The 25,951-nt window shown below is 42.8% G+C and overlaps 1 protein-coding gene across 7 annotated transcripts in view; it reads left to right on the forward strand.

Annotated features, from left to right (window-relative positions):
* The window catches only part of TTC6 (tetratricopeptide repeat domain 6), a 127,022-nt gene that overhangs the window by 46,117 nt on the left and 54,954 nt on the right, over positions 1 to 25,951 (forward strand). For all 7 annotated transcript variants that reach the window (XM_043549411.1, XM_043549412.1, XM_043549409.1 and 4 more), the window contains exons 10-15: positions 1,368 to 1,430; positions 11,455 to 11,882; positions 13,859 to 14,351; positions 16,117 to 16,246; positions 23,538 to 23,713; positions 24,144 to 24,280. In XM_043549411.1, coding sequence (XP_043405346.1) covers positions 1,368 to 1,430; positions 11,455 to 11,882; positions 13,859 to 14,351; positions 16,117 to 16,246; positions 23,538 to 23,713; positions 24,144 to 24,280 — 1,427 coding nt within the window. The remainder of the gene's footprint in view (positions 1 to 1,367; positions 1,431 to 11,454; positions 11,883 to 13,858; positions 14,352 to 16,116; positions 16,247 to 23,537; positions 23,714 to 24,143; positions 24,281 to 25,951) is intronic.

Genomic DNA, 25,951 nt, shown 5'->3' on the forward strand with positions numbered 1-25,951 from the left:
TGATTGGCTTCTTCCCTGCAGCCTTTCTAGGCAGCCTGGAGGACCAGCCTTCACTGCTCCTTTCCTGGGGCAAGGTGTGGTAGGACTGAGAGGCCTCCAGCAGGGAGCCTCAAAGGTCCTGGTTCACCCTGTCACACTACTATAAAAGTATTATATGATACTGTAGGATTCTCTGTAATGCAATTAACAGTTGTTTTGGAAAGAAGTGTAACTGAAAGGAGTTTATCATCCAAGGTTTGTCTTCACTAGAAAGGTAGGTTGTGTTAGAACACAATTTTGAGTCATGTTATCTCACATGCTGTTAAGCATGGCTTTGCAGTCAAGGATCTCTGTGTTTAACATTGTGTCAGCTGATTGTGGGTAAACTACTGGAACCATATATTTAACCATGACAAGCTGACACAATGTTAAACATGCCTTGTCCCTGAGTTTACTGTCTACTGCAAAGCAGCATTTAACATCAGGTTAACTAATACAACTCCTGAAAGGCATGTTCTAACTTAATTTAATTTTCAAGTGAAGAATAGCTCTTTAATGACATCACTGCACATTCTGGCCTGACCAGGAGCTCAGCAGGCATACATGCTGCTGCTGGGACAATTGCATTAGCTCATTGGAACATACCTACTGAAAAGCACTATATACCTGAGCTTTATCCAACTCATGCTCACGTGCAAAACTGCGATGGCAATCTCAACAGAATTAAGGCAGAATAATTTTCCAAATGAATGGTCTATGTGATAGTTAGATGTGCTAATCTGTAAATATAAAACATATGAGGTCACTATTAAGTTTTTGCATTAGATTATTAATTGGATGCAGTTGCTTTTTTATACCTGTTGAAGATGAAGTGAATACCTTATAGACTATTGGAGTGTGTCATTGACCACACTGTAGGTAATGTGAAGGTAGGAAGGAATGTTAGAGACTTTACCTTTAGCTTCTTATTTACATGCTTTCAAGATTTAAGGGAGGTGAGTGTGTCCTCATGCAACCTAAGATATTTAACTAACTAAATGTTTTGTTTGTGGTAATATTTTATGGTATGTACTTAATAACATAACTAGAGCTATATTAAGCTCTATATCTAACAAGAAAACCAAGATTTGATAATAAGAAATATGTGTAACATAGTCACTTAATGTTTTCTTGCTTTTGTTTTAATTTTAACTTTGTAATCCTAGTGTTGTGTTAACATAGTTTTTGCATAAATTCATATCATAAAACCAGCTCTAAAACAGAAAATTTGTCAGGAAGAACTATCATTCTTATTGAAAATTGTGTAATTAAGAATGGAGTAAGTGAAGACTCCACTTTTACTCGGCATGGACTATGATAGACCTATTTTCATTTTATTTTATTTGTAGGCAAAAAGCACGCTAAGAAGAAGCCATTCCTGCCTAGATTTTTATGCTTCTGAAAAATTAAAGGTACTGTAATTTAGTCACTTTTATTTATTTTTTCCTTTAGATTTTATAGACCAGTTTTTATCCTTTTGGTGCTTGATTGTTTCAATCTGCAGTAAATTTTAAGAAAGAAAACTTCCAGCATAATAATTCTGTATAAGAAATATTTACAGTTAACTGCTTTTCTAAAGTTTTCCTTTCTGCTTAATTTAAAAAAAAAAGAGATTAAATCAAAGTTCTCTTTCAAGTGGATTGCACTTTTAATATCAAAATAGAAAGCTGGAGGTCTGTATTGAGAGTCTCCTGTTGACTTCAGAGGGAATTGGCTAGCGCCTTTATTCATGTGAGTAGTCTTTACCTACTTAATCACATATAAGTTGGACAAGATCTGTGAGTAAAGGTTTGCTTCTTAGATTCTAACCAGATTGGAATAGCAATATTGTGGATTTTTTTCTATCTGTAAAGTGCCATGCACATTTAAGGTACTATAGAAATAAATAATATTTCTAGCAACCTGTCAAATTGCATGACAGCAATAAATTATGCATATTTTGTTTACCAATCGTGCAACCTATGCAAGACTTTGACCTTAACAGCATTATAAGGGTAATATTTTATTAAGGCAGATCAGTTTGTGGACTCTATTTAAGATGACCCTTTCCTGCCAGGGAAGGGATTGTGAATAGATTGCAGGGAATGTAACGTGGTGCCTGGAAGGGGTGTGTGTGTATGGTGGGGAGGAGAATGTGAAAGCAACTGGCAAGAAGTAGGGCTTCCCACTTCCTTGGGACGTCAGCTCCCAAGCTGGCTTGGGAATCTTGGTGCTCTGGGGTACCCAACACTGGGGCAAGGAGCCTCAGCAGTTGCTTACTGAAACTGACATTCTTGTTAGTTTCACTGCTGCACTACTGCTGGACCTGGGAATTTATTTCATTTCAGGAACACAATATGTTGCTGTTTCTGAAACATTTTTTAGGGTTTCTGATTTGCAAGAAATTTTGAAAAATGTTGTTTTGTTGTTCAGAATTAAACCAAATATTGAAATGCTAAAATGTATTGGGTGTTACGACTCATGGTTCTCAAACCCAGGCCTGCAGCGTTCATGGTAGCAGCCAGTTTTCAACCTTTCATCTAGCTGTCTGCTGACAATCACTCACCTGGACCCATAAAGCTCATCCCCGGTGTGAGGTTTGGAACCTGAGGTTTGATTGGCAGAGTCTCAGAGGGGCTGATTGGCCTGCTCCACCTTGCTCTGGACTTTCTGCCTTGTGCTTCCTGCAACTGCTCCGCCTGCTTGATTTCCTGGCATCCTGACTTGGCTTGACTCCAGGCATCTGACTTGTGGTTCCTGGCTTATGGTTTTGCTTCAGCCTCTGACCCTCGGGTATCCTGACCTGGCCTGACTCTTGTTCCTGATTCATGATTCTGATGTCCAGTTTGTCTTCTGTCTCTGATGCCAAGGTATCCTGACCCAGCCTGACTCTGGTTCCCAACTTGTGGTTCTGATCTCCAGTTTGTCTCCTACTTCTGATCTCCTGGTATTGTGGCCCAGCGGACTTTTGACTGGTCTTGTGACTGCCGACTCTGGCTCTGACCAGTAAGTCTGGCTGCCTGTGACCCAGATGTGACAGGTTATTTGGACCAGACTAACCCTGCAGAGCAAGAAGGATGAAACCAGCAGCACCACCAGAAGCACCGGAGTTGCTCAACTTGGCCCTTTCCCTTCAGGCAGATCATCAAGAACTGCAGGCCCAAGTTGCGCCATTGACCTCAGACAACCAGCAGCTGCAGGAGCAAGCGAGGCAGCTCAGTATGAAAAATACTATGCAGCTAACACAGCCTGCAGTGCCTTGCCCTGAACAGGGGCTTGCGATACCCTTGCCTGAACGGTTCGATGGGAATCCCCGGTTGGTCCAGGGATTCATGAACCAGCGGTGCCTTATGTTTCTGATACATCCCCAAATATATGCCTCTAATTGGGCCAAGATAGCCTTGGTAATCAGCCTGCTGACAGGAGATGCATTAGACTGGGCCTCCCTGCAGCTGGTAGTCCCATATCCCAGTGCTGTCAAACTGGGTTGGCTTTTTCTATTTGATGTCAACCATCTTCCATGACCCAGCTCAAATGACGGAGGCCATCCTGAGGGACTCCAGCAGAGGCACAGCACAGTGGCCTCCTAAGTGGCGCACTTCCACCGCCTCCCAGCAGATACAGAGTGGAATGAAGCAGCGCAGCTGTACTAGTTTCAGTTGAGCTTGTGGGAAGAAATCAAAGATGAACTGGCCCACATAGAGAAACCTACAGGCTTAGATGCCTTGAGGACCTTACCATCCACACAATTAATTGGTTGCAAGAACAAAATGAGGAGAAAAGACGTTTCCTGCAGCCCTCCTGTCTGTGAACTGTGACTTTCTCTATCGCCCGCGAAACCAGTCTGGCTCATCAGTGATTTACAGCTGAAGAAAAGGAACAGCTTCGTCAATGCCATCTGTGCTTCTACTATGGTGAACCTGGCCACCCTATCTCAGCCTGGGCAGTATGAATGCCGAGGAGCATGGGAAACAAGCTGGTCCAGGCATGGTGGTGGGAACCAGCTTGGGCCTTTAGAGAAGAGAACTTCCCCATATCCTAGTCCCTTACTGACACACACCCTGGGCCCTATCCAGGGGCTTCTCATTTGCAGTGCCTGTCCAGCTGCACATCCTGGGGGACCCACAACAGATGTCCCTCGAACAGGCCCTCATCAATTTTGGAGCAGCGGACAATTTAATGGATGCAGCTACAGCTTGGGCCCTACAGATTCCTGCTGCACAAGGCCATGCCTGACATGATTGAAACTCTTGATGAAACTGTCTTCAGGTCTAGTTGTGGAAGATACTCTCCCAATGGAGACCATTATTGAGGGACACAGAAAAATAATGCAATTCCCTGCATTTTCCCAGATCCTTGGCATCTCCTGGCTGCACCTTATTCACTGGCGAGCGCAGAAGGTCATTTTCCTGTCAGAATTTGGTGGACAGCATGGTCAGGGACTAGTGAATGTTGTATCCAAACCCAAGTAGGCTCAAGTAGGTGTAGTTGCCTCCATTGAAACACTTGCTGAGGGAATGATGGAACTTACCTCCCAAGCACCAGAACTATGTCTTTGAGAATAACAATGCAGAAAGCCTCCCTCCACTTTGGGACAATTACTGAGCCCTAAATACGATAACAATCTGGAACCATTATCCACTACCCTGATCCCTGAGTTCTTGGACCATGTGGAGGCTGCCTGCATATTCACTATACTGGATCTCCAGAGAGTTTACAGTCTCGTCTGTATCTGAGAAGGGGATATATGGAATACTGCCTTTCAGACCTGCTATGGCCAGTTGAATATTCAGCTATGCCATTTGGACTGATTAGTGCCCCAGCAATGTTCCAGCACTTCATTTACAATGTGCTACAAGACCTACTGGACCAGATTGTGATAGTATATTTAGATAATATATTGATCTCAGATGATCTGGACCAACACACCACTTATGTCTGTATAGTCCTAGAGAGACTACAACAACACAGACTCTGTGCTAAACTTGACAAGTGCATATTGGATCAGATTTCTTCTGAATTCCTGGGTTTCATCCTGTCTCCAGAAGGAATCAAGATGGATACGTGCAAGGTCCAGGCTATCTGCGACTGGTTAGCCCCCTGATGTGTGCATGACCTGTAATATTTTTCAGGCTTTGTGAACTTTTACTCGAGATTCATTTTGAATTTTTCAAAACATGCCAAGCCCCTCACTGTCCTACTCTGGAAAAATGCCTGGTTCCATTGTTTGTTAGAGGCCCAGCATGGATTTGAACAGTTGAAGCTTGCCATCACCACTGCTCCTGTATTGGCCCTCCCAGACATGATACAAGCTTTGATTGTGGAAGCCATTTCTAGTATGGCAATTGGGGCAGTCCTCTCCCAAAGGCATGGAGCTGAAAAAATACTGCACCCCATCTCCTACTGTTTAAGGAAGCTTACCCCTGCAGAGAGAAACTATAAAATCTTGGAGAAGCAGCTCCTGGCAATTAAGACCGCCTTTGAAGAGTGAGGATACTACTTGGAGGGGGTCTGTCTTCGGATCCAAGTGTTTACTGATCATAAGAACCTGAAGTACCTGTGCCAGGGCCAAGGCCCTAAACCAACAACAGCTCTTGTAGGCCCTATTTTTCTCCTTGTTCAACTTTATCGTGACATATCAGCCGGGAACTAGAAATGGCAAGGCCAACACTTTGTCCTGAAGATGTGGCTGTGACTCAGGAGGGCCCCAGTCCAGAACCAGCCAACATACTCAAGTCCCATAATTTCCTCAATGCGAGTTGCTGCCAGAACCTGTTTGCACTCATCCACTTTGCCGGTCTCTGGAATTTCACCCCATCAGATAGCAATTATCAACTGAGAACCACATGACACCCAGGAGGGGATCACATTTAAAAGTTACTGCATCTATGTTCCCCCAGGACCTGCAAGAGTGGTGGTTCTTCAACTGTGCCATGCCTCCACCCTGGCAGGACAGTTTAGGGTGATATAAAACCTTACGATTAATGTCCTGTTTCTTCTGGTGGCCCTGAATGCACCCCACGATAGAGAGCTTTATAGCTTCCTGCCAGGTGTGCGTCCACACCAAGATTCCATGCCAGAAACTGTGTGGTCTCCTCTAACCTCTGGATACCTCATCTTGGCCCTGGAGGGACATTTCCTTAGACTTCGTGGTGCAGCTACTAGAATCCAGTGGTTTCACGACCATTCTGATAGTGATAGATTGCTTTTCTAAGAGGGCTCACTTCATTGGTTTGTGAGTTCAATCCTTGGGGGCGCCATTTAGGGATCTGGGGCAAAAATTGGGATTGGTGCTGCTTTGAGCAGGGGGTTGGACTAGTAGACCTCCTGAGGTCCCTTCCAACCCTGATGTTCTATTCTATGCTTCTTTGCATGGGTTTACCCTCTCTGGCTGAAACCACCTGACTCTGCATAAACTCTGTAGTCTGCCTTCATGGTCTCTAGTATCACATCACTTCCGACTTGGGACCACAGTTTACTGCCTGCTTCTGACTTGAAGCCCTTCATTAAACAGGAGTCCATGTGCACCTGTCCTCTGCCTACCATCTTCAGTCTAACAGCCAAACAGAAAGAATCAACCAGATCCTCAAACGATACTTATGATGCCACATCAACCATTACCTGGATAACTGGTCTTCACTGTTTCCCTGTGCTGAGTACTTGTACAGTAATGCAGAACATGCATCCACAGGCCACAGCTCCTTCTTTATCAACTGTGGGTACCACCCCTGATGTCACCATAGCTAACCACATCTTCCGCCAACTCTGCATTGGACCTAGTACAATACATCTATCGCATACAAGATGAAGTGATGGGACACCTTGAAAAGGTGAAGGAAGACTACAAAAAGCATGTGGACAAGAGCAGATAACAGAGCCCTGCATGATCTGTAGGACAAAAGGTATGGCTTTCTACAGAACACATCTGCATGGACAGATCCTCTCAGAAACTAGGCCACCGATTCCTTGGCTCGTACTGGATATGGTGACAAATCAACCCAGTCACCTTCGAGCTCCAGCTCCCTTGATCCCTCAGAGTTCACCCCATGTTCCATGTTTTGCTTCTAAAACCATACACTCCATAGAACCCAATCATTGCTCCTACCGGTGAAAGTACAGGGTCAGGAGGAATACATTGTTCATTAAGTTCTCAACTCTAAGATCAAGTGGGGCAAATTATGGTACTTAACTGATTGAGAGGGTTACGGCTCAGAACAATGTACTTCGGAGCCAGCTGAAAACATTCATACTCCCATCCTGGTTTGGGCCTTCCATGGGAGCCACCCTGAGAAACCTGAACTCATGTCTCCTGGAGAGTGCCCTTGGGGGAAGGGGTGGTGATATGACCTGTGAGTCTTGAATCCAGGCCCACAGGGCTCATGGGAGCAGGCATACTTCAACCCTCTACCTAGCAGCCCGCTGACAATTCCTTACCTGGGACCCACAAAGCCCAGCCCCAGTGTGAGGCTCCATCCCTGAGGTCCAGCTGGCAGAGTGCCAGAGTGGCTGATTGGCCCACTGGCCTTACTTAAGTCAGAAGCAGGAACAGGAAGCTGTCTGAACAATTGGGCTATACTCTGCTGCCCACTTCCCCAGCTTGATTTTTCTGGCATCCTGACCAGGTTTGATTCTTGGCATATGACTTGTGGTTCTTGACTTCCAGTTTCGCTTCTGCCTCTGACACTCTGGTATTCTGACCTGGTCTGACTCTGGTTCCTGACTCGTGGTTCTGATCTCCAGTTTGTCTCCTGCTTCTTACTTCCCGGTATCCTGACCCAGCTGACTCTTCACTCCTATCTCGTGACTGCAGAATCTAGTTCTGACTGCTAGGTCTGGCCCACGACCTGGCCATGAGATTGGGGTTCTCAGGGCTCCCCAGCTTCCAGCCATAGAACCAGGAACCGAGCCCCAGTTAGAATCAGGGCTTCCAGGCTCCTTGCTGAGGAGCTGGGAGCCCTGGAAATCCTGAGAGCCCATGCCTGAGTCAGGTTTCCTGGACTGCCAGGCTCCCAGCTTAGCAGCAGGAAGCCTTGAACCCCTTGAAGCTCTGGCATAGCAGGGCTGCGCTTGAGCTGCGGACACTGGAAAGCTGGGGTACCTGGCCCCAGGTCAGTCTGCATGGCAGGGCTACTCAGCAGTCTGTGTACATTTTTAAAATAGACCAGTGAATTGGAATTAACAGTGTAAAAACTTATGGCAAAGCATACTTTTATCACTGCAAATTGTACCTGATTTATAATTATTCAATTTAAACACCAGCGTGTAATAGCTGGTCTGTATCCTGGATGTAATCAGGTTGTGGTTTTTCTGTTTACACAAAGTATAGCAGTGTACCGTTCCCCTCAAACTTTGACTCTGATTCCCTGCAGCACAAATTGCAATCCCTGCAACCTCAAGGTGGGGAGACTTTGTCTGGACCGGTGGGGAAGAAAGGGTAGTAGCTCCTTAAGGGGTACCCCCCTCCAGATGTGTGTGTGCGGGGGGGGGGGGAGAAGAAGGCATCACCTCAGATCCTATTGGGATCCAGGAAGTGGACGGGTGGAAGCCCGCCCACTGCTAAAGGGTCTCCCCCCAGCCTAAGGGGGGGATCCACAGGACCTGGAAGCCAAGTGATTTCGGGGGACAACTAACAAAATAAAAGGAACAGGAGTGTGTTCAAAGGGTCAAACAAAGGGAACCTGATGGGGACACTGAGAAGAGAACCCCAGACAGTGCCCACTGCTCCTCGAAGGCGTCAAGGGAGTTAGTGGATGCTGCCCAGAGGAACTCTGCCTGGACACGTGAACGGACGGAGGATCGGAAATAGGTCCCACAGTCACAGGAGTTTCCATTGGCCAACCTCCTCTCCCTGGTTTTATAGATGGCCATTTTAGCCAGAACCAGGAGGAGGTTGACCAGGAGGTCCCATTGCTTTGTGGGGCCACGGATAGGGAGTGCATAGATAGGGAGGTGAGGGGAAAAGCGTAGCCAGAAATGTAACAAAATATTTGTGAGGAGCCGGAATAGGGGCTGCAACCTGGCGCACTCCAAGTAAACGTGTGCCAGGGTCTCCCTCGCGCTGCAGAAGGGGCAGGTGTCTGGGACGGGGTAAACCGTGCCAAATACATGCCCGTGATCACGGCCCCATGAAGGAGCCGCCAACTGATATCCCCGGCGAGCCTCGGGACCAGGGTAGAGTATAGGCTGGCCCACCAGGGTTCCTCACCCTTTAAAGGTGGCAGGAGGTCCCGCCACTTTGTGTAAGGGCAGCACACAAGGGTGAGGAAGTGAAGGGTGTGGAGCACGAGCGTGTACAGATGTTTCCTTGGTGCGGTCTGGAAATGAACCAGCTGCAAGTCATGCAGCCGGCTCACAGTGAAGGGGCGGGGGGGCCGGTTGTGTCCACGGGGCAGGAGCCCGATGAAAAGGTCCGGAGGGCCTGGGGTTGAGGGTGGGCAGGGCGTGCCCTCTTGCAGGACCTGGTCAAGGTGAGCCCGAGCAGATGGTGGGCAGGCCAGTGGGGCTAAGATAAGCCATTGTCTTCTGCACATCTAGTGGAGGGTATATAAACCTTGTCCCTCCAGTCTGAGCCCCCTCCTATGCCCAGTTAGCAGCTCCCCACCCTCCCATCCCTGGGATTAGCAGAGGAGTGGGTTTTTGGTCTGCTGTGAGCATTGTGTGCTTCACCTTTTTGAGGACAGGAAAGGGATTTTTCTCTCACGGCCAGAGTTGCTAGAATGGGGTGTGATTTTTCATCTTCTCCAGAGCAACTCAGAGACATAACAGGGTAAGCCTGGAGGTATGGGTCAAGTTTTATACAACTTAGCAGGTATAAGGTGTCCAGTGCAGGTACTCATCTCAAAGAGCATCCAATTTCCTGATAAATCAGAATTGGAAGTGGATTTAGGGGAAGGATGTCACAGTTTAGGACAACTGCACTTGTATTCACCCTCTGTGGTCACTTGAGCACACCCACTCTACTCTCCCGGCTCCTCAGCCATCACCTCTCTTCCTCCTGACTGGGGTTTTTCCAGGCTGTATAGTTCCCTGCCTATACTCTGATATACCCAGCAAGCCAGATTGCCTTACCAGAGTAGGGTCTGTGCTTTGTTTTCTTTCCAAAGGTTATGAACTGCTGTAATTGCCAGCAGTTACAAATTACCACAGCTCTTTCTAAGCAAGCACATTTAATCTTAAAGTGAAAGCATTAGAGAGAAAACATTCAAACAACAAAAGAACTTATGTGTATGCTGATAAGCGTACCAGAGATCACCCCCAACTGCAACAAGGACTCTGATAGGAGCCAGTCCTTCAAAGGGGTTTTTCTGTGGTTACAAGTTCATACCCGCCTTGGCTCAGAATGGGAACAACTATGAATAGTGCAGTCTTTTCTTGATACAGCATGGATCTTTGATGTTGGCCTCATGTAACAGGTGACCAGCAGGCAAATACCCTCTCCTCAGGGGGTAGCTTCAAAAGGCTGGGTATTTGCATAATTGGAGGTGGGGAATTTGCATTCATCTCCCATAGATACTTCCCAGAAAATTCACTTCATATGTCCCAATAGACTATTTTTGTCTGCCACACTGTTCAATATAGTTTTGATCATCCAGACCCACAATAATACATGAACTTTGCATTAATAAAATGTACTCCAAAGATACATACACTTGATTCAGTAAGGTTTTTCAAGGATAGTGCAGGAAATTGCCATATCTTTGACAAACACATTCCCTAAAGTAGCTGGGTAACAGGCTTGGGACTCCTAATGTCTGGTACAATGAGGAGACAACCCTCTTTCACTAGCTCATTAATCCTCATACAAGGGACAGTGATAGGGGTCACAGCAATGGGCTGAGACTAGCTGTAGAGGGGTAGGGTGGCTGATGGCAGCACTCGACCAGGTAGAAATCATTAAGGTAGGAATCATGGCCTACATTGTACAAATTATCACCAGGTAGTTCCCAGATAAGTAATACATTTTCGGCCTAATTAAACCACATTCCTCTCATCTTGTCTCTCTTTCCGTGTGTCTAGGACAAACAGTCTCTCACTAGTCCTGATTCCATGCCTGCCTCAATACACGTTTCTATGAATGGTGGCTCCATTGGTATAAATATTTTGGTTTGAATAAAATTAAACTTGAATAAAAGATATGAATTTTACATCTTCATCTCTGGTTCCTTGTAATACTTTGCTGTTAAGATTAACATCTGTCAGCTTCAAATAATGATGTATTACTGCATAGGCTTACATACTTTCAAAAACATGTTGACAAATGTAAATACAATGTAGGTTTTTTTAGGTTAAATACTATTTTAAAAATGTTTTGAATAGTATAGCCTCTATGAAATTATGTATCTTTTTATTATTTTAAATTAAATACTAAAATCCAATCTACTAAAATTGTGTAAATGTAATACATAAATATTGTTTCAAATGAACATCAAATAAATTCAGCTTTCTTTTTTCTAACAGATAAGTTTTATTAAAAGATCAGTCTCTGCACCAGATATGTCTGCTTTCAAAGGCAAAACAGTGTTAAAGATTTCTGCTAATTTCAAAACCAGCATGAAAGAGTTGAAGGTTATGAAGGGACAGCTATCTGAGCGAGCGGCTGAGACGGAGATTGAGAAAAGCTCCCCTTCTAAGCACCTATTGACTAAAAGCTGTGATGAGTCTTTACTAGCACTGGTAGATTTACCAATGGAAAGAATACCTATTTTTAGAAGAGAAGAGGATACTGATGATGACATCGTTCTTGTTGAGAAAGCTCGAAAAGCTGGGATGAAGTACATTATTTTCCCAAAAAGAAAGAAAACAAAGAAATCAAAGAAAATGATAGACCGTGGAAAATTAGAAGCTATGGCTGAGGAATTAAAACAACCCTCAAAGATTCTTAAAAGGTTTTCTTTAATTAATGCATACTGCATTTGTAAACCATTTATTTAAATTTGTTTTCATATTTTTGATTTTTGTATTTAATCTTTTTGAATGTGAAGTGTTACTCTGAAACACAGGAATTATGTTCAGTTCATTAAAAAGGGAATCCTATACTTTAATTAATTAACTTATTTATAGAACAATAGTAGCCAGTGAATACTGAAGTTTAAAAAGTAGTGTGTTCAAAAGCTTAATCTAGTTGTTATAACAGCACAATTTAAACTGAGATTTCTTTCCTCTGAAAGAATAGAATGAAATCCTAGGCTGGATTAACGTCTTGTGTTCTGTGAGGTTGCACAGTTTATATCCAAGGGAAGGGGTTCTCTCTTTACTCTTCAGACTTCTTGTATCACTCTAAATATATTCATTGTCATTGCTTATTTTTATTCATTTTATTATATAGGATATAGAAGAGATATGACTTTAGGAAGCTATCAAGGATTTAAAAGGCCACAGATGCAGTAAAAGAATGTTAATACTCTTACTCAACAATTTTGTATTAGTATATGAAATGGACAACAAATTAATTCTTAAGTCTGATGCATAGATCTTCACTTTTGGATTAAGTTGTGTGTGTGTGGGCTTGGGAGCTACTGAAAAAATGTACACTACCTGCTTGTGCACTGATTGATGAAAAATGTACACACACTGTATATAAACGGGTGCTCAATACTGGCCTTTCAGTTCAGTTTCTTCTTCCAGCTAATTGTTTGTCTCTGTAGCTATCTTTCATGGGCTGTTATGAGTTTGTGTTTCTTTTTTCCTTATGTTTAGCTCTTAGATTTTTCTCAACTAGTAAAGCTGAGGACAGTGTGATTTACTGTGATGGTATGTTGAAGTGGGGGTATGTTTTCAAGATAACCTTATAAACAGAAAGAAAAGGAGTACTTGTGGCACCTTAGAGACTAACAGATTTATTTGAGCATAAGCTGCCGATGAAGTGAGCTGTAGTTCACGAAAGTTTATGCTCACATAAATTTGTTAGTCTCTAAGGTGCCACAAGTACTCCTTTTCTTTTTGCGAATACAGACTAACACGGCTGCTACTCTGAAACTTATAAACAGAGGTGTTCTCTGCTTTTTGTTGACACTGAAGTTTTCATAGCACTTTTGCTGAGAGTCAGGGCTTTCTACCTCTGTGTGGTGTCCTGCATGTCCTTCACCCTAGAGGTGGCTACATTTCAGTGGTTTTGTATATAGTTAGATATGGTTTTAATTGGGATTTTTAAGATGAAAGAGTCTGGATAAATGTAAAATATTATCTCAACATTCCATTTTAGAACTATGTGTTTTGCTGACAGAGATAATATTACAGCTACAGATAAAGACTTTTATATTTCCTTGGCATTGAGTGGCTTGAAATAGGTCTTAAATCTGACACAATCAGCAGATTTTGATGTTGAACGTTGTCGAGGCTCTCAGCTTGGAAGCTATGTACTGTCTTTAAAAAGAAATGATCATTCTGGGCTTGGTTTTGGCACTGTCCTTGGCGATTAGCATGTTCCATGCATTACAATTTGGATGATGCACCTAGATCTATGTTCACTTGCCTCCTTAGAATCCCATTAGTGTGTCTCATCCATCTGTTTAATCTAATCTTTTAGGTTATTATGCAGCTCTTGAATTTGGTCCTTTTCTCAGGTCTAGCTTTGTCCTTATATACGTCTGTTGAGAACTTTCTGAGGAGGGGTGTGTGCTTGGAACTGAACAGCAGGTGCTGATTTATTTTGGAGTGTGAACATCATTTATCATACCTGTGCTCACTTGTGACTAATTTGTAATTATATTGTAATAAGTGGCTCTTAGACAAAAAATATTATATAGTTATTAATTAAACTAATTAAGTGGTTAATTAAATATTTATTGATTGCCAAATTCTCCGTATCATCAATATAGCTAAGAACCTGTAGTTAACGTCATCATTTTCCCCCCCGTTTCAGCTCTGTATCCCTTGGAAGACTGCATCTACAGGATAAATTCAGTATCAGAGTATCTCCGGCAGTCCAACGTTATCGAAGTCCCAGTCTCCCTTGTTTGTTAGATTTTGAGAAATTTGAAAAAAGTAAAGGTGGAATTCCAAAAGACCTTGGTGTTCGTGAGTGGGTCAGAGGAATCTGGGATAGCTGGTTTGATGAGGCTTTCCCTCCTAGTAGGGCTTCTACTGAGGAAAAAGATGCTAAAGTACTAACAGACACTAAGAAGGTAGACTCTGCAGAACAAGGAAAACCTGATCTAGAAATAGAACTAATGGACTCAGTGAATCCTGCTTTGGTAGAAGATATTGCTGAAATTGAAGATTTGGAAACAGAAATCAATAGACTAACAGTGTTGATTGAAAAGGAAGAAAATTCCTCAGCATTTCACTATTGTAGACGTGGAGCAATAAACAGGAAATTAGGCAAGTTAAAGTCAGCCATGGATGATTTAGAAAAAGTAAGTTTAATACAAAGTTTGTTTACTGCCAAGAAGTAGGTGTTTTTTGTTACCTTGTTGGGCATCTGAGTTCTCCCAGGGCTGGTAGAAAGCTGATAGCCAGCCTCTATGCCACCTTCTTTTGCCTCTCTCCCAGAATGGGATGCTCCCAGGTGCATATTGGGGGAATGGCGATGCAGGGCCAAAATACGCTGTGCTCTAGCACCATAATGTTTCTTTGAAGTCCATAATAGCTGTCTCAAGCTAGAAAAGTTCTGAACTGGTCCCTGGCTGCGAAGAGAGAGTGTAGAAAGATGGCAAGTAAGTTTTTTTTTTTTGTTTGTTTGTTTCCAGCTGTTCCAAGCACTACTTTGGGCACAGCTGATGATCGAGCCTTTATTTTCTATAAAGTGCAGTATATTTATTATGCATAAGTAAAATAAATGTTCTTACAATAATTAATATTTATAAATTAACATTGGTATTTGGTATGTTTTTGAAGATTAAGTCTATCAGTAATTTAGAGGGTACCCACTTCATAGAGAAACTCTTCACCTCCACCCAAGAAACTACACAATCTAAACTAAGCATAACAAAAATAAATTATAAACAGCAAAAATAAAAAGATAAAATCTAAAGTACATTACTTGAAGGTAGGTGTATTTAATGCAAAAATCTTCACTTACAGCCAATAGCATAGTTCTTCATATTTATACTTATCTTTTACTATATGTTTGCACAGCATCTAACATGTTGGGGCCCCAACCTACTTGGTGTCCATGCACTATTGGAATATAAATGTTAAATCATGATTATAATGATGATAATTAATCCCAGCCCCCTCAGTATAAATAAATTGTTTATATATGTGTTTTAATCATCTGTGCTGTCCTGCTCTCTCAAGATCTACAATGTGAGAAAGATTTACCCTCCAGTCTGTCTTTGTTGGAGGATATTATTCTTCATTAATTCAAATTGTATCCAAGCAGCGCTCCTTCAATTTACTTATCTATTTTAGGTATTTCTAAGGTGCCTGTCACCAGGACGTTTCTTGATGAAATAGTCTTCAGATCAGGAATAGTGTTTATTTTAGATAGGTGCAGTAATTATAAATTCCAAATCCACATTGCTCATCTTTCACATCACCTGTTCTCATTATGCATAGATCCAGAGCATGTGGGTAAAAATCTCTTTACCTGGTTTTGATACTTCCCCCCAAAATGTGCCTGTTCTGGACCCAATTTACATATTATCTCCAGATTCCAGTAAACATTTATAAAACATTTTAACTTTAAATTTGACTTACTGTTTTATAATTAAGAAACTAGATCTTTTCCCACAGACTTTCCATGTAAAGTGATACATAAGTGTAAAGTATGTATTTGTTTAATTTCTTTTGATTTATAAAATAATATAGGTATCTGTTACATGTTCTGACTCTTTACAGTACATTACAATACACAATATCACCTATAATCTCTTAGATATCTTCTAGACTGTCTAAAATTACCTGCACAGGACATTCATTTTATTCTTTTAATTCCTCATCTTTATCATCCTCTAAAGCCTTAGAAAACAGGTGAGCCTTGCAATGTGTCTTGACAGTTTACAAGTCCAGACTCTAGCAGACCAGTGGCAGATATGTATACTCCTGTAAATTTTCCCTAGACTTATGTTAGATTAATATTATGAGCACTATGAATAAAATGCATAAGAAATTATTTGCTTGGTGAGATCTCACTGTCTAAATAATAAATTATTATTTATTTCACATTTTCTTTTGTAGGCCATAAGCTTAGAACCACTTCTACTTAATGCTTATTGGCATAGACATTTGATTTACCTCTTTCAAGAAAAAAATCAAGCTGCCTTGGATGACCTGAATTTTATAATTAAATGGAACAAAAATAATGCAGGTATGTATCTACTGAAGTATGACTGATTTTTTTTTAAAACAGTTTTTTCTTACAGATGCTGTTTCTTCAGTTGTATTAGGCTCCAGTATCACAAAGACTTATGGACATGCCTAACTTTATGTACCGAATAGTCCCATTTACTTCAATAGGGTTGCTTGTAGTTTGTAAAGTTTTGCATGAGCATAAGTCTTTGAAAGATTGGGGCCCAAATTTCTAAAACAATAACTAACTAAATGTTTTATTTCAATACATACACAATTGTCATGACGTTATATCCATTAATATTTCTGGGAAAGTTGGTAATGACCCTGCCTAAAGATTTCTATTATAAAGTGTTCTTTCAACCTTTTATTTTTTTTGGTTTGTGAAAGGAAAGGAAAGCCAAAGGAGCTGCAGTGGATGCTACTCAAAGTGCTTGGGAGCTCCCAGAGCAGCTGCAGCAGGTTGGGTGAGGTGGGAGGGCTGGGTGTTCTGCTCCCAGCCTCCCCCTAGACCCAGGCACAACATGCAGCAGGAGATCCCTCAACTCCTTCAGTGGGGAACACAGAAACACAGGCTTCCCCAACTAGCCATCTGAATCCAGCATGTGGCCCGAGCCATCCATCCACCGTCCTCCCAGGGCACAGTATGGATCAGGAGATTCCCCACTTCTGGGATGGGAAGTGGAAGAGAGATAAGCCAGGTTCCCCCTAGTCATTATCTGGGCCAGGAAATGGTCCCAGAGGTTCATTCCCTGTTGTGGGGGCTCCACATGGGGCAGGGGCTCTCCAACTCCCAGGAAGGGTGGGGGAGAGAGAGAGGGAGGTGGACCAGGCTCTCCCAAACCATATCCTGTCCCCAGTGGCCTACTCCCTTTCACCAACTGCAATTGCAGCCTTCTTCTGCCACTGACTAATGTTATTCTTGTAGTGCAAATGATAAAAGTCTGTGCTGTGGTACAGAAGGTACAGGGTTCAAACGTGCTCAGGGTAAGTTAGAAGCATAGAATCATAGGACTGGAAGAGACCTTGAGAGGTCATCTAGTTCAGTCCCCTGCACTCAAGGCAGGAGTTCGTATTATCTAGACCATCCCTGACAGGTTTTTTGCTAACCTGCTCTTAAAAATCTCCAATGATGGAGATTCCACAACCTCCCTAGGCAGTTTATTCCGGTGCTTAACCACCCTGACAGCTAGGAAGTTTTTCCTGATGTCCAACCTAAACCTCCCTTGCTGCCATTTAAGCCAATTGCTTCTTGTCCTGTCCTCAGCGTTTAGAAGAACATTTTTCCCCTTCCTCCTTGTAACAACCTTTTATGTATATGAAAACTGTTATCATGTCCCCTCTCAGTCTTCTCTTCGTGTCTTGCTTACAACACTCCTGCAAATACATCCCAGAATGTTTTTTGCAAGTGTTACACTGTTGACTCATATTTAGCTTGTGGTCCACTATGACCTCCAGATCCCTTTCGTCAGTACTCCTTCCTAGGCAGTCATTTCCCATTTTGTATGTGTGCAACTGATTGTTCATTCCTAAGTGAAATACTTTGTATTTCTCCTTATTGAATTTCGTCCTATTTACTTCAGACCATTTCTCCTGTTTGTCCAGCTGATTTTGAATTATAATCCTATCTTCCAAAGCACTTGCAACCCCTCCCAGCTTGGTATTGTCCGCAAACTTTATACTCTTTCTATGCCATTATCTAAATCATTGATGAAGATATTGAACAGAACCGGACCCAGAACTGATCCCTGCGGGACCCCTCTCATTATGCCCTTCCAGCATGACTGTGAACCACTGATAACTATTCTCAGGGAGCGGTTTTCCAACCAGTTATGCACCCACCTTATAGTAGCTCCAACTAGGTTGCATTGCCCTAGTTTGTTTATGAGACGGTCATGCGAGACAGTATCAAAAGCTTTAGTAAAGTCAAGATATACCACGTCTACTGCTTCCCCCTATCCACAAGGCTTGTTATCCTGTCAAAGAAAGCTATCAGGTTTGTTTGACACCATTTGTTCTTGACAAATCCATGTATTATCACTGTATTATCCTCTAGATGTTTGCAAATTGTTTGCTTTATTATTTGCTCCATTATCTTTCTGGGAGCAGAAGTTAAACTGGTCTGTAATTCCCTGCGTTGTCCTTATTTCCCTTTTTATAGATTGGCACTATGTTTGCTCTTTTCCAGTCTTATGGAAGATGGGAGATTCCAGGACTTTTCAAAGATAATGGCTAATAGCTCAGATATCTCCTCAGTCAGCTCCATTTTAGGATGCATTTCATCAGGCCCTGATGACTTGTCTAAGTAATTTTTAACTTGTTCTTTCCCAATTTTAGCCTCTGATCCTATCTCATTTTCACGGTCATTCACTACGTTAGAGGTCCAATCACCACCAACCTTCCTGGTTAAAACTGAAACAAAGAAGTCATTAAGCATCTCTGCCATTTCCACATTTTCTGTTATTGTTCCCCCCGACCCTTATTGAGCAATGGGCCTACCCTGTCCTTGGTCTTCCTCTTGATTCTAACGTATTTGAAGAATGTTTTCTTGTTACCCTTTACGTCTCTAGCTAGTTTGATTTTGTTTTGTGCCTTGGACTTTCTAATTTTGTCCCTACATACTTGTGTTATTTGTTTATATTCATCCTTTGTAATTTGACCTAGTTTCCACTTTTTGTTGGACTCTTTTTTTTGAGTTTTAGATCATTGAAGATCTCCTGGTGAAGCCAAGGTGGTCTCTTGTCATACTTCGTATCTTTCATATGCAGTGGGATAGTTTGCTCTTGTGGCCTTTGAAAAACTGCCAACTGTCTTCAATTGTTTTTCCCCTTAGATTTGCTTTCCATGGGATCTTACCTACCAACTCCCTGAGTTTGCTAAAGTCTGCTTTCTTGAAATCCATTGTCTTTATTTTGCTGTTCTCCTTCCTACCATTCCTTAAAATCATGAACGTTACCATTTCATGAAAGTGGAAGTGTCGCTTGGGTGAATTTGATCAAAATCTCAACCAGTTCCTCCCTATTTGTCAAAATAAAATCTAGAACAGCCTCTCCCTAGTAGCTTTCTCCACCTTCTGAAATAAAAAATGGTCTCTAATACATTCCAAGAACTTGTTGGATAATTTGTGTCCTGTTGTGTTATTTTCCCAACAGATGTCTGGGTAGTTGAAGTCTCCCATTACCACTAAGCCCTGTACTTTGGATGATTTTGTTAGTTGCTTAAAAAAAGCTTCATCCAACTCTTCTTCCTGGTTAGGTGCTCTGTAGTAGACCTGTACCATGACAGCACCCTTGTTTTTTACCCATTTTATCTTTACCCAGAGACTTTCAACAAGTCTGTCTCCTATTTCCATCTCAACCTCAATCCAAGTATATACATTTTTAATATACAAGGCAACACCTCCTCCCTTTTTTCTCTGCCTGTCCTTCCTGAGCATGCTGTACCCTTCTATACCAACATTCCAGTCATGTGTATTATCCCACCAAGTCTCTGTGATGCCAGCTATGTCGTAGTTGTGTTTATTTATTAGTATTTTGAGTTCTTCTTGCTTATTCCCCATACTTCTTGCATTAGTATACAACTAAGACATCTAAGATACTGATTTGATTTCATGCTCCCCCCCCCCCCCCCGAGTTCTGTCTTGTCTCTCCCTTATCCCTGCTATAACAGCCCATGCTCCCCCCACATTCTGACCCTTCTCTCAGGTCTCCATGTTTACTTACCTGTGGGGTTTGGTCACCTGCCCCCTTCAAACTTAGTTTAAAGCCATCCTCACGAGGTTAGCCATTCTGTATCCAAATATGCTCTTCCCCTTCCTCGATAGATGGACCCCATCTCAGCTTAGCAGTTCTTCTTCCGGGAACAGCATCCCATGGTCAAGGAAGCTGAAACCCTCCTGGCGACACCATCCTTGCAGCCAGGCACTCACCTCCAGGTTGCATCTGTCTCTGCCTTGACCCCTACCCTTGACCGGAAGGATTGAAGAGAACACCACCTGCGCTCCCAACTTCTTCACCCTTACTCCCAGAGCCCTGTAGTCACTCATGACCTGCTGAAGGTCATACCTCACAGTATCATTAGTGCCCACATGGATGAGTAGCAGTGGGTTGTAGTAAGAGGGCCGGATGATCCTTGACAGTCCCTCAGTAACATCTCGGATATGGGCCGCTGACCCTTAGCAATACCTTCCAGGATGCCATGTCAGGGTGACAGAAGAGATTCACCAGCCTACCCTATGTTTCCTCCTGGGACTGGTGGCTGCGATCCTCCCAGCCTTGTGGGTATATGGCTTCTCCTCCTCCACATTTGGGGGTGATTCCTCATTGCTCGTTGCCAGGGCAGCATAATGGTTTTCCATCATCATGGTGGGCAGTTTGGGAGTAGGGGTGGAGCACTGCCTGTTGCAGAAGTAACCAGCAGCCAGTGTCCTCCCTGTGACAGAGCCATATCCTCCTCCCCTGGTGGTGTGACATCAGTCCTTTGAAACTGGATAGCTTCCTCAGCCTTGGATGTCTCCATATGGATACTCTCAAGGAATTCTTTGTGGGCATGGATGCTCCTCAGCCTAGCCACCTCCTCCTATAGCTCTCCCCCCTGCTTCCTGAGATTCCACTAGCAGGCACCTTTCACACTGGATGGTCCCCCCAGCCTGGCTTTCTGTGAGTGGGGAAATGCAGCCCATGGTCTCTTCAAATCCACACCAGGATCTGGGCAGAGGCATCCATGCTTAGGTGGTTTGTCTGGATACAGGTGCAAGTGGAGGAGACTGAGCAGTGTTGGCACTGGCGATGTGTCCCTTCCTAACCACAGCGATTATATTACAGCTCCTGCCCACAAACTCCCTCTCAAACTCCCCTGTTTGTGGTCCCCTTTTTGCTAGCTCCCCTGGGTCGCTTAGCCTCTGGCTTTTAAGGCCTTCTCTCCTAGGTCAGCTCTACCCCATTGTTAATCATACAGGGGGAGGGTGATTGCAAGGCTGATTGAGGCTAATCAAAGATGATCAAGGATGATCCAGGGAACAAAGGCTCAAACAGTCCCCAGACACACAATCCCAACTGACCCTGTAACTGAAATAACCTGAAAGAGAGAAAAACCACAAACAGCCAAACAAACTCACTCACCCCAAGATTAGTACTCGCAACTTGTTCTTTCAGCAGGGGGATCTCCTTCTCGCTCTCTCAAACTCCCCTGTTTGTGGTCCCCTGTTCACTAGCTTGTGGCAACAAGCTCCCTACAAATACCCCTCACAGGGGTCCTGTCATAAATATAAAGGGAAGGGTAACCACCTTTCTGTGTACAGTGCTATAAAATCCCTCCTGGCCAGAGGCAAAACCCTTTCACCTGTAAAGGGTTAAGAAGCTAAGGTAACCTCGCTGGCACCTGACCCAAAATGACCAATGAGGGGACAAGATACTTTCAAATCTGGAGGGGGGGAAAAAGGTTTTTGTCTGTCTGTGTGATACCTTTGCCGGGAACAGATCAAGGATGCAAGCTCTCCAACTCCAGTAAAGTTAGTAAGTAATCTAGCTAGAAAATGCGTTAGGTTTTCTTTGTTTTTTGGCTTGTAAATTCGCTGTGCTGGAGGGAATGTGTATTCCTGTTTTTGTGTCTTTTTGTAACTTAAGGTTTTGCCTAGAGGGATTCTCTGTGTTTTGAATCTGATTACCCTGTAAAGTATTTACCACCCTGATTTTACAGAGGGGATTCTTTTACCTTTTCTTTAAATAAAATTCTTCTTTTAAGAACCTGATTGATTTTTCATCGTTCTTAAGATCCAAGGGTTTGGGTCTGTGTTCACCTGTACCAATTGGTGAGGATATTATTATCAAGCCTTCCCCAGAAAAGGGGGTGTAGGGCTTGGGGGAATATTTTGGGGGAATAGGACCCCAAGTGGTCCTTTCCCTGTTCTTTGTCTAAAACTCTTGGTGGTGGCAGCGTTTTACCTAATCCAAGGGCAAAGACTTTGTGCCTTGAGGAAGTTTTTAACCTAAGCTGGTAGAAATAAGCTTAGGGGGTCTTTCATGCAGGTCCCCACATCTGTACCCTAGAGTTCAGAGTGAGGAAGGAACCCCTGACAGGCCCTGACTGCTCCTAACCCCTCCCTCCTCCTGGCTCACACCCACCCAGGCACTGTGCAGCTGGAGGGGAGCGAGGCAAACCAGGGACACTCCCCCACCAGATGGCATAGCCTGTGTGCCCCAGGGCTATGGCTTGCTCCGCCCTGACCCACAGCGGCGATGGCTGAACCCTCTGCAGAGTTTCCCTCATGGCTACAGCTGCTTCCTGGAGAAGAAGATAGAAAATTGCGGTAATCGGACTTTTGGTGTCTAGTGAATACTTCTGACTGGAGACTATACAGGTCCCCTTAAAACTGGACTTTCTGGTTGAAAACCAGACACCTAGCAACCCTAGGTGAGATTGCTGTAATTTTTTATCTTCCATTAAAAACAAACAGAAACCTAAGGGATTGCATACAATAAAACCTGCATGAAAAGAATGTTACTTAGGGTGCACTTGAAAGTTAGGAAACAACAAATTTACGGTTGTCCATGCACCCTTAATTTTGTCCCCTTGTATGTTAGTTAAAATGTAATTTTTATGATTAACTCCCTTTTTTAACTGCGCTAAACAGACAAATTCATTTTAGGTTGCAGTTTTCCATGCTTGATGATTGCCTGAAGCAAATTCTTTTTGCAAAGTTCCAGCAAAATCTGTTCAATGTTTTGAGGTGTGCATGTGTATGTAAACACTGCCGTAAGTTTTTTAATCAGGAATTTGACACAAACATAACTAACTTGTGACTGATATTTTTTGCTCAAACTTGCTTTGTTTTGAGGGATACATTCTAAGGGGAGCTGAGGAAACATGCTGTGTTTGAAATAAATTGGTGTAGTAATTTTGAAGTTGCTGGAAGTTTTTTGTGCATGTGCAGGTTTTTTTTTATTTCATCTCTTTGCTCAATCTACAGATTAGAATGTTGTTGAGAAACATCAAAATAGGCCTGTTAGGTTATTTAACTCAGGCTAAAATGGCTTTGAACATTCGGATCACTTTGAAGTGCTTTACGTTAATCTGAGTTTGCAAAGACTTTCAATAACCGAGAAATCTTACACAAGCTATCTGTCGGGAGGACTATGGAGTTAGAGGTCTGAGCACAGAGCTGAAGTTCCAGTACTTTTGCCGTGTATCACCCAGAGTGAAAAAGAATTGGTCATGCTTTACTTTCATGCTTGTGTTATTTTTCTACAGATGGCAGATGAATCGTCAATATTTTGTGCTGCTAAATGTATTTTATATTTTATTGGTTCTAGATGCATATCTGTCAAAGGCTGAAATTTACAGAAATCAAGGCAATAATGCATTGGCCATCATAAATTGCACGTTAGCAGTGAAATGCAACCCTACAGATGATGACATTTATTTTAGGAGAGCTGAGTTGTTGGAAGAGAAACAGGACTTATTGTTGGCAATGGATGATTATGCCAAAGTAGGTTTTCCTTTTTGTAGTGTAACATTATTATAGTAACATCACTGAATTACAAATATTTGGATTTATCTGGCACAAGTTTCTGAAAGCTATGTATCCTTTTAAACAAACAAATCATTCAGTGTGATGGAGTTAGTACATATTTTATGTAATTTATCCTGGAGAGTGATTCATAGCTAAATTAAGAGTCAGTTTATAAGATTGCCTAGTTGGTTATGTGTTCCACTTTTACAATTGAAGGGAAAAGAATGGCAAAGGAAATTAAAGGACAAGGAAATTTTTTTAAAAGAATGGAAGATTTTTTTTAAAAAAATGTATAAACTAAAAGTTTATATTCTTTGGTACCTTTTCATTTCAGATTTTTAATTTATAGGAAAATAAGTATAACTATTATGCAAATATTATGTGCTTCTTAAATTTTTCAATGTAGTGTTTTCAATATAATCCAAAAAGAACAGATGCATTTATGAAACATGGAATACATTTCTTTGAGAAATCAGTTTGGACTATAGCTCTTCAGGATTTTACAGCTGTGATTAAGGAAGACCCCAGCAATGTTCAAGCAAGGTAAATATATAGTCTGTAATTATTATTTGATTTTTAAAATAGCTTTTAAAAATAATATAGTAACATCTCATCTGCAAACACAAATTAAACTACCATCTCTATGCAGGGACTGACAGATCCCTGTCTCTACTCCAGACCTGTCTGTCTATCCAAACTAAAATCTCAGCCTGTCTCACTGACATCTCCTCGTTGATATCTAACAATTAATTTACGCTCAACGTGGCTAGAACAGAGCTCTTAATCCCCCCAAAGGTTGCCAACCCTCCAGGATTGTCCTGGAGTCTCCAGGAATTAAAGACGAATCTTCAAATAAAGATTATGCGATGTGATGAAATCTCCAGGAATTCGCTCAGCCAAAGTTGGCAACTCTATTCCCAAACCTTCTTCATTACCTTTTTCTTGACCATGGTGGAGAACACCGTAATTCTACCTGTTGCTCAGGCCCGTAATCTGGGTGTCATCTTTGACTCCAGCCTCTCTCTAGGTCCTCGCATCCAGGCCAAGTCTAATTCTTGCAGATACTTCAAGTGCTTGTATATTGATGATTATACTGTAGGTGTGTGCATGTCCCAGGCACCGGTGCTGGAGAGTTTTCCCTTAGTGGTACATATCGGGGCAGCCCCCCTCACAGCTGAGCTCCTCATTCTCTGAAGTGAGGGTATAAAGCGTGGAGCCAACCCTCTGCTCCTGCGGTTTCTTGTTACCATCTGTGGTTGGTGGTCAGAGCATTTGTGTTCCCTGTTAACAAAAACTTTTAGTATAATCTGTAATACCTAATGGTACTCCTTTTTGTCACTTGATGCTTTTAAATTTTTTTATTTCATTTCAAAAATGTTTAGTTCTTAGTTTTTTTCCAGTCAGCAGGGCATCCAGTCCCTACTTGGGATCCGGGGAGCCTGTGCCAAGATCCCTGGGTTTTTAACTTTGCTCAGGCTGCGGAAAGCCTATATCTGTCAGTGACCCTATTTGCCTTGTCTCAAGTGCTTAGGCAAGGATTGTGTTAGAAATAAGTGCTTTATTTGTTGTGGTTTCAAGGCCAGGACAGAGAAGCTGAGGAAGGAGCATCTCCATTACATCCTCATGAAGGCTGCCCTTAGAATGGTGTTGGAACTTCCTCAGTTGTCCAAAGGTAGTTCTTCGATGACTCCTTCCCGAAGTGCTCCTGCAGCTATGCCCACAGACAGGAGCTGCAGGAGAGTTCTGTCTCCACGGCTGTCTTCTTTGAAGTCCAAGACTCAGAGTAGTTCTGGCCTCAAAAACACAACAAGAAGATTGTTCTGGTACTAGTGGTACAGTCTGCCCTTTGGCTTGCTGCTTCCTTGTTCTGGCTCATATAGAAAGACCTGAGCCATCAGTGCCGGTGCCCTCCCAGGGACCATTGAAACTAGCTATCTCTCCAGCTGCAATGGAGCAGTCATTTCTGCTCACTGTGGGACAATAGCCATGTTTGTACTGACTACACCAGAGGCTTAGGCCATAGCAGGGACTGGTTATGTCCATTACTACCACAGTCACCATTGTTTCAGGACAAAATCTGTCATCCGGCACTGGCACAGCTGCCAAGATGTGGTATTAAAGGTAGTCCTGCCTATCAATGAGGACAATATGCAGCTGGCTAAAACACTTTGGCAAACCCCTTCCTCCATTCCCCCCATGGCCAAATGAATGGAA

This window comes from Chelonia mydas, chromosome 6 (assembly GCF_015237465.2).
Source record: "Chelonia mydas isolate rCheMyd1 chromosome 6, rCheMyd1.pri.v2, whole genome shotgun sequence".
Taxonomy (NCBI): Eukaryota; Metazoa; Chordata; order Testudines; family Cheloniidae; genus Chelonia; species Chelonia mydas.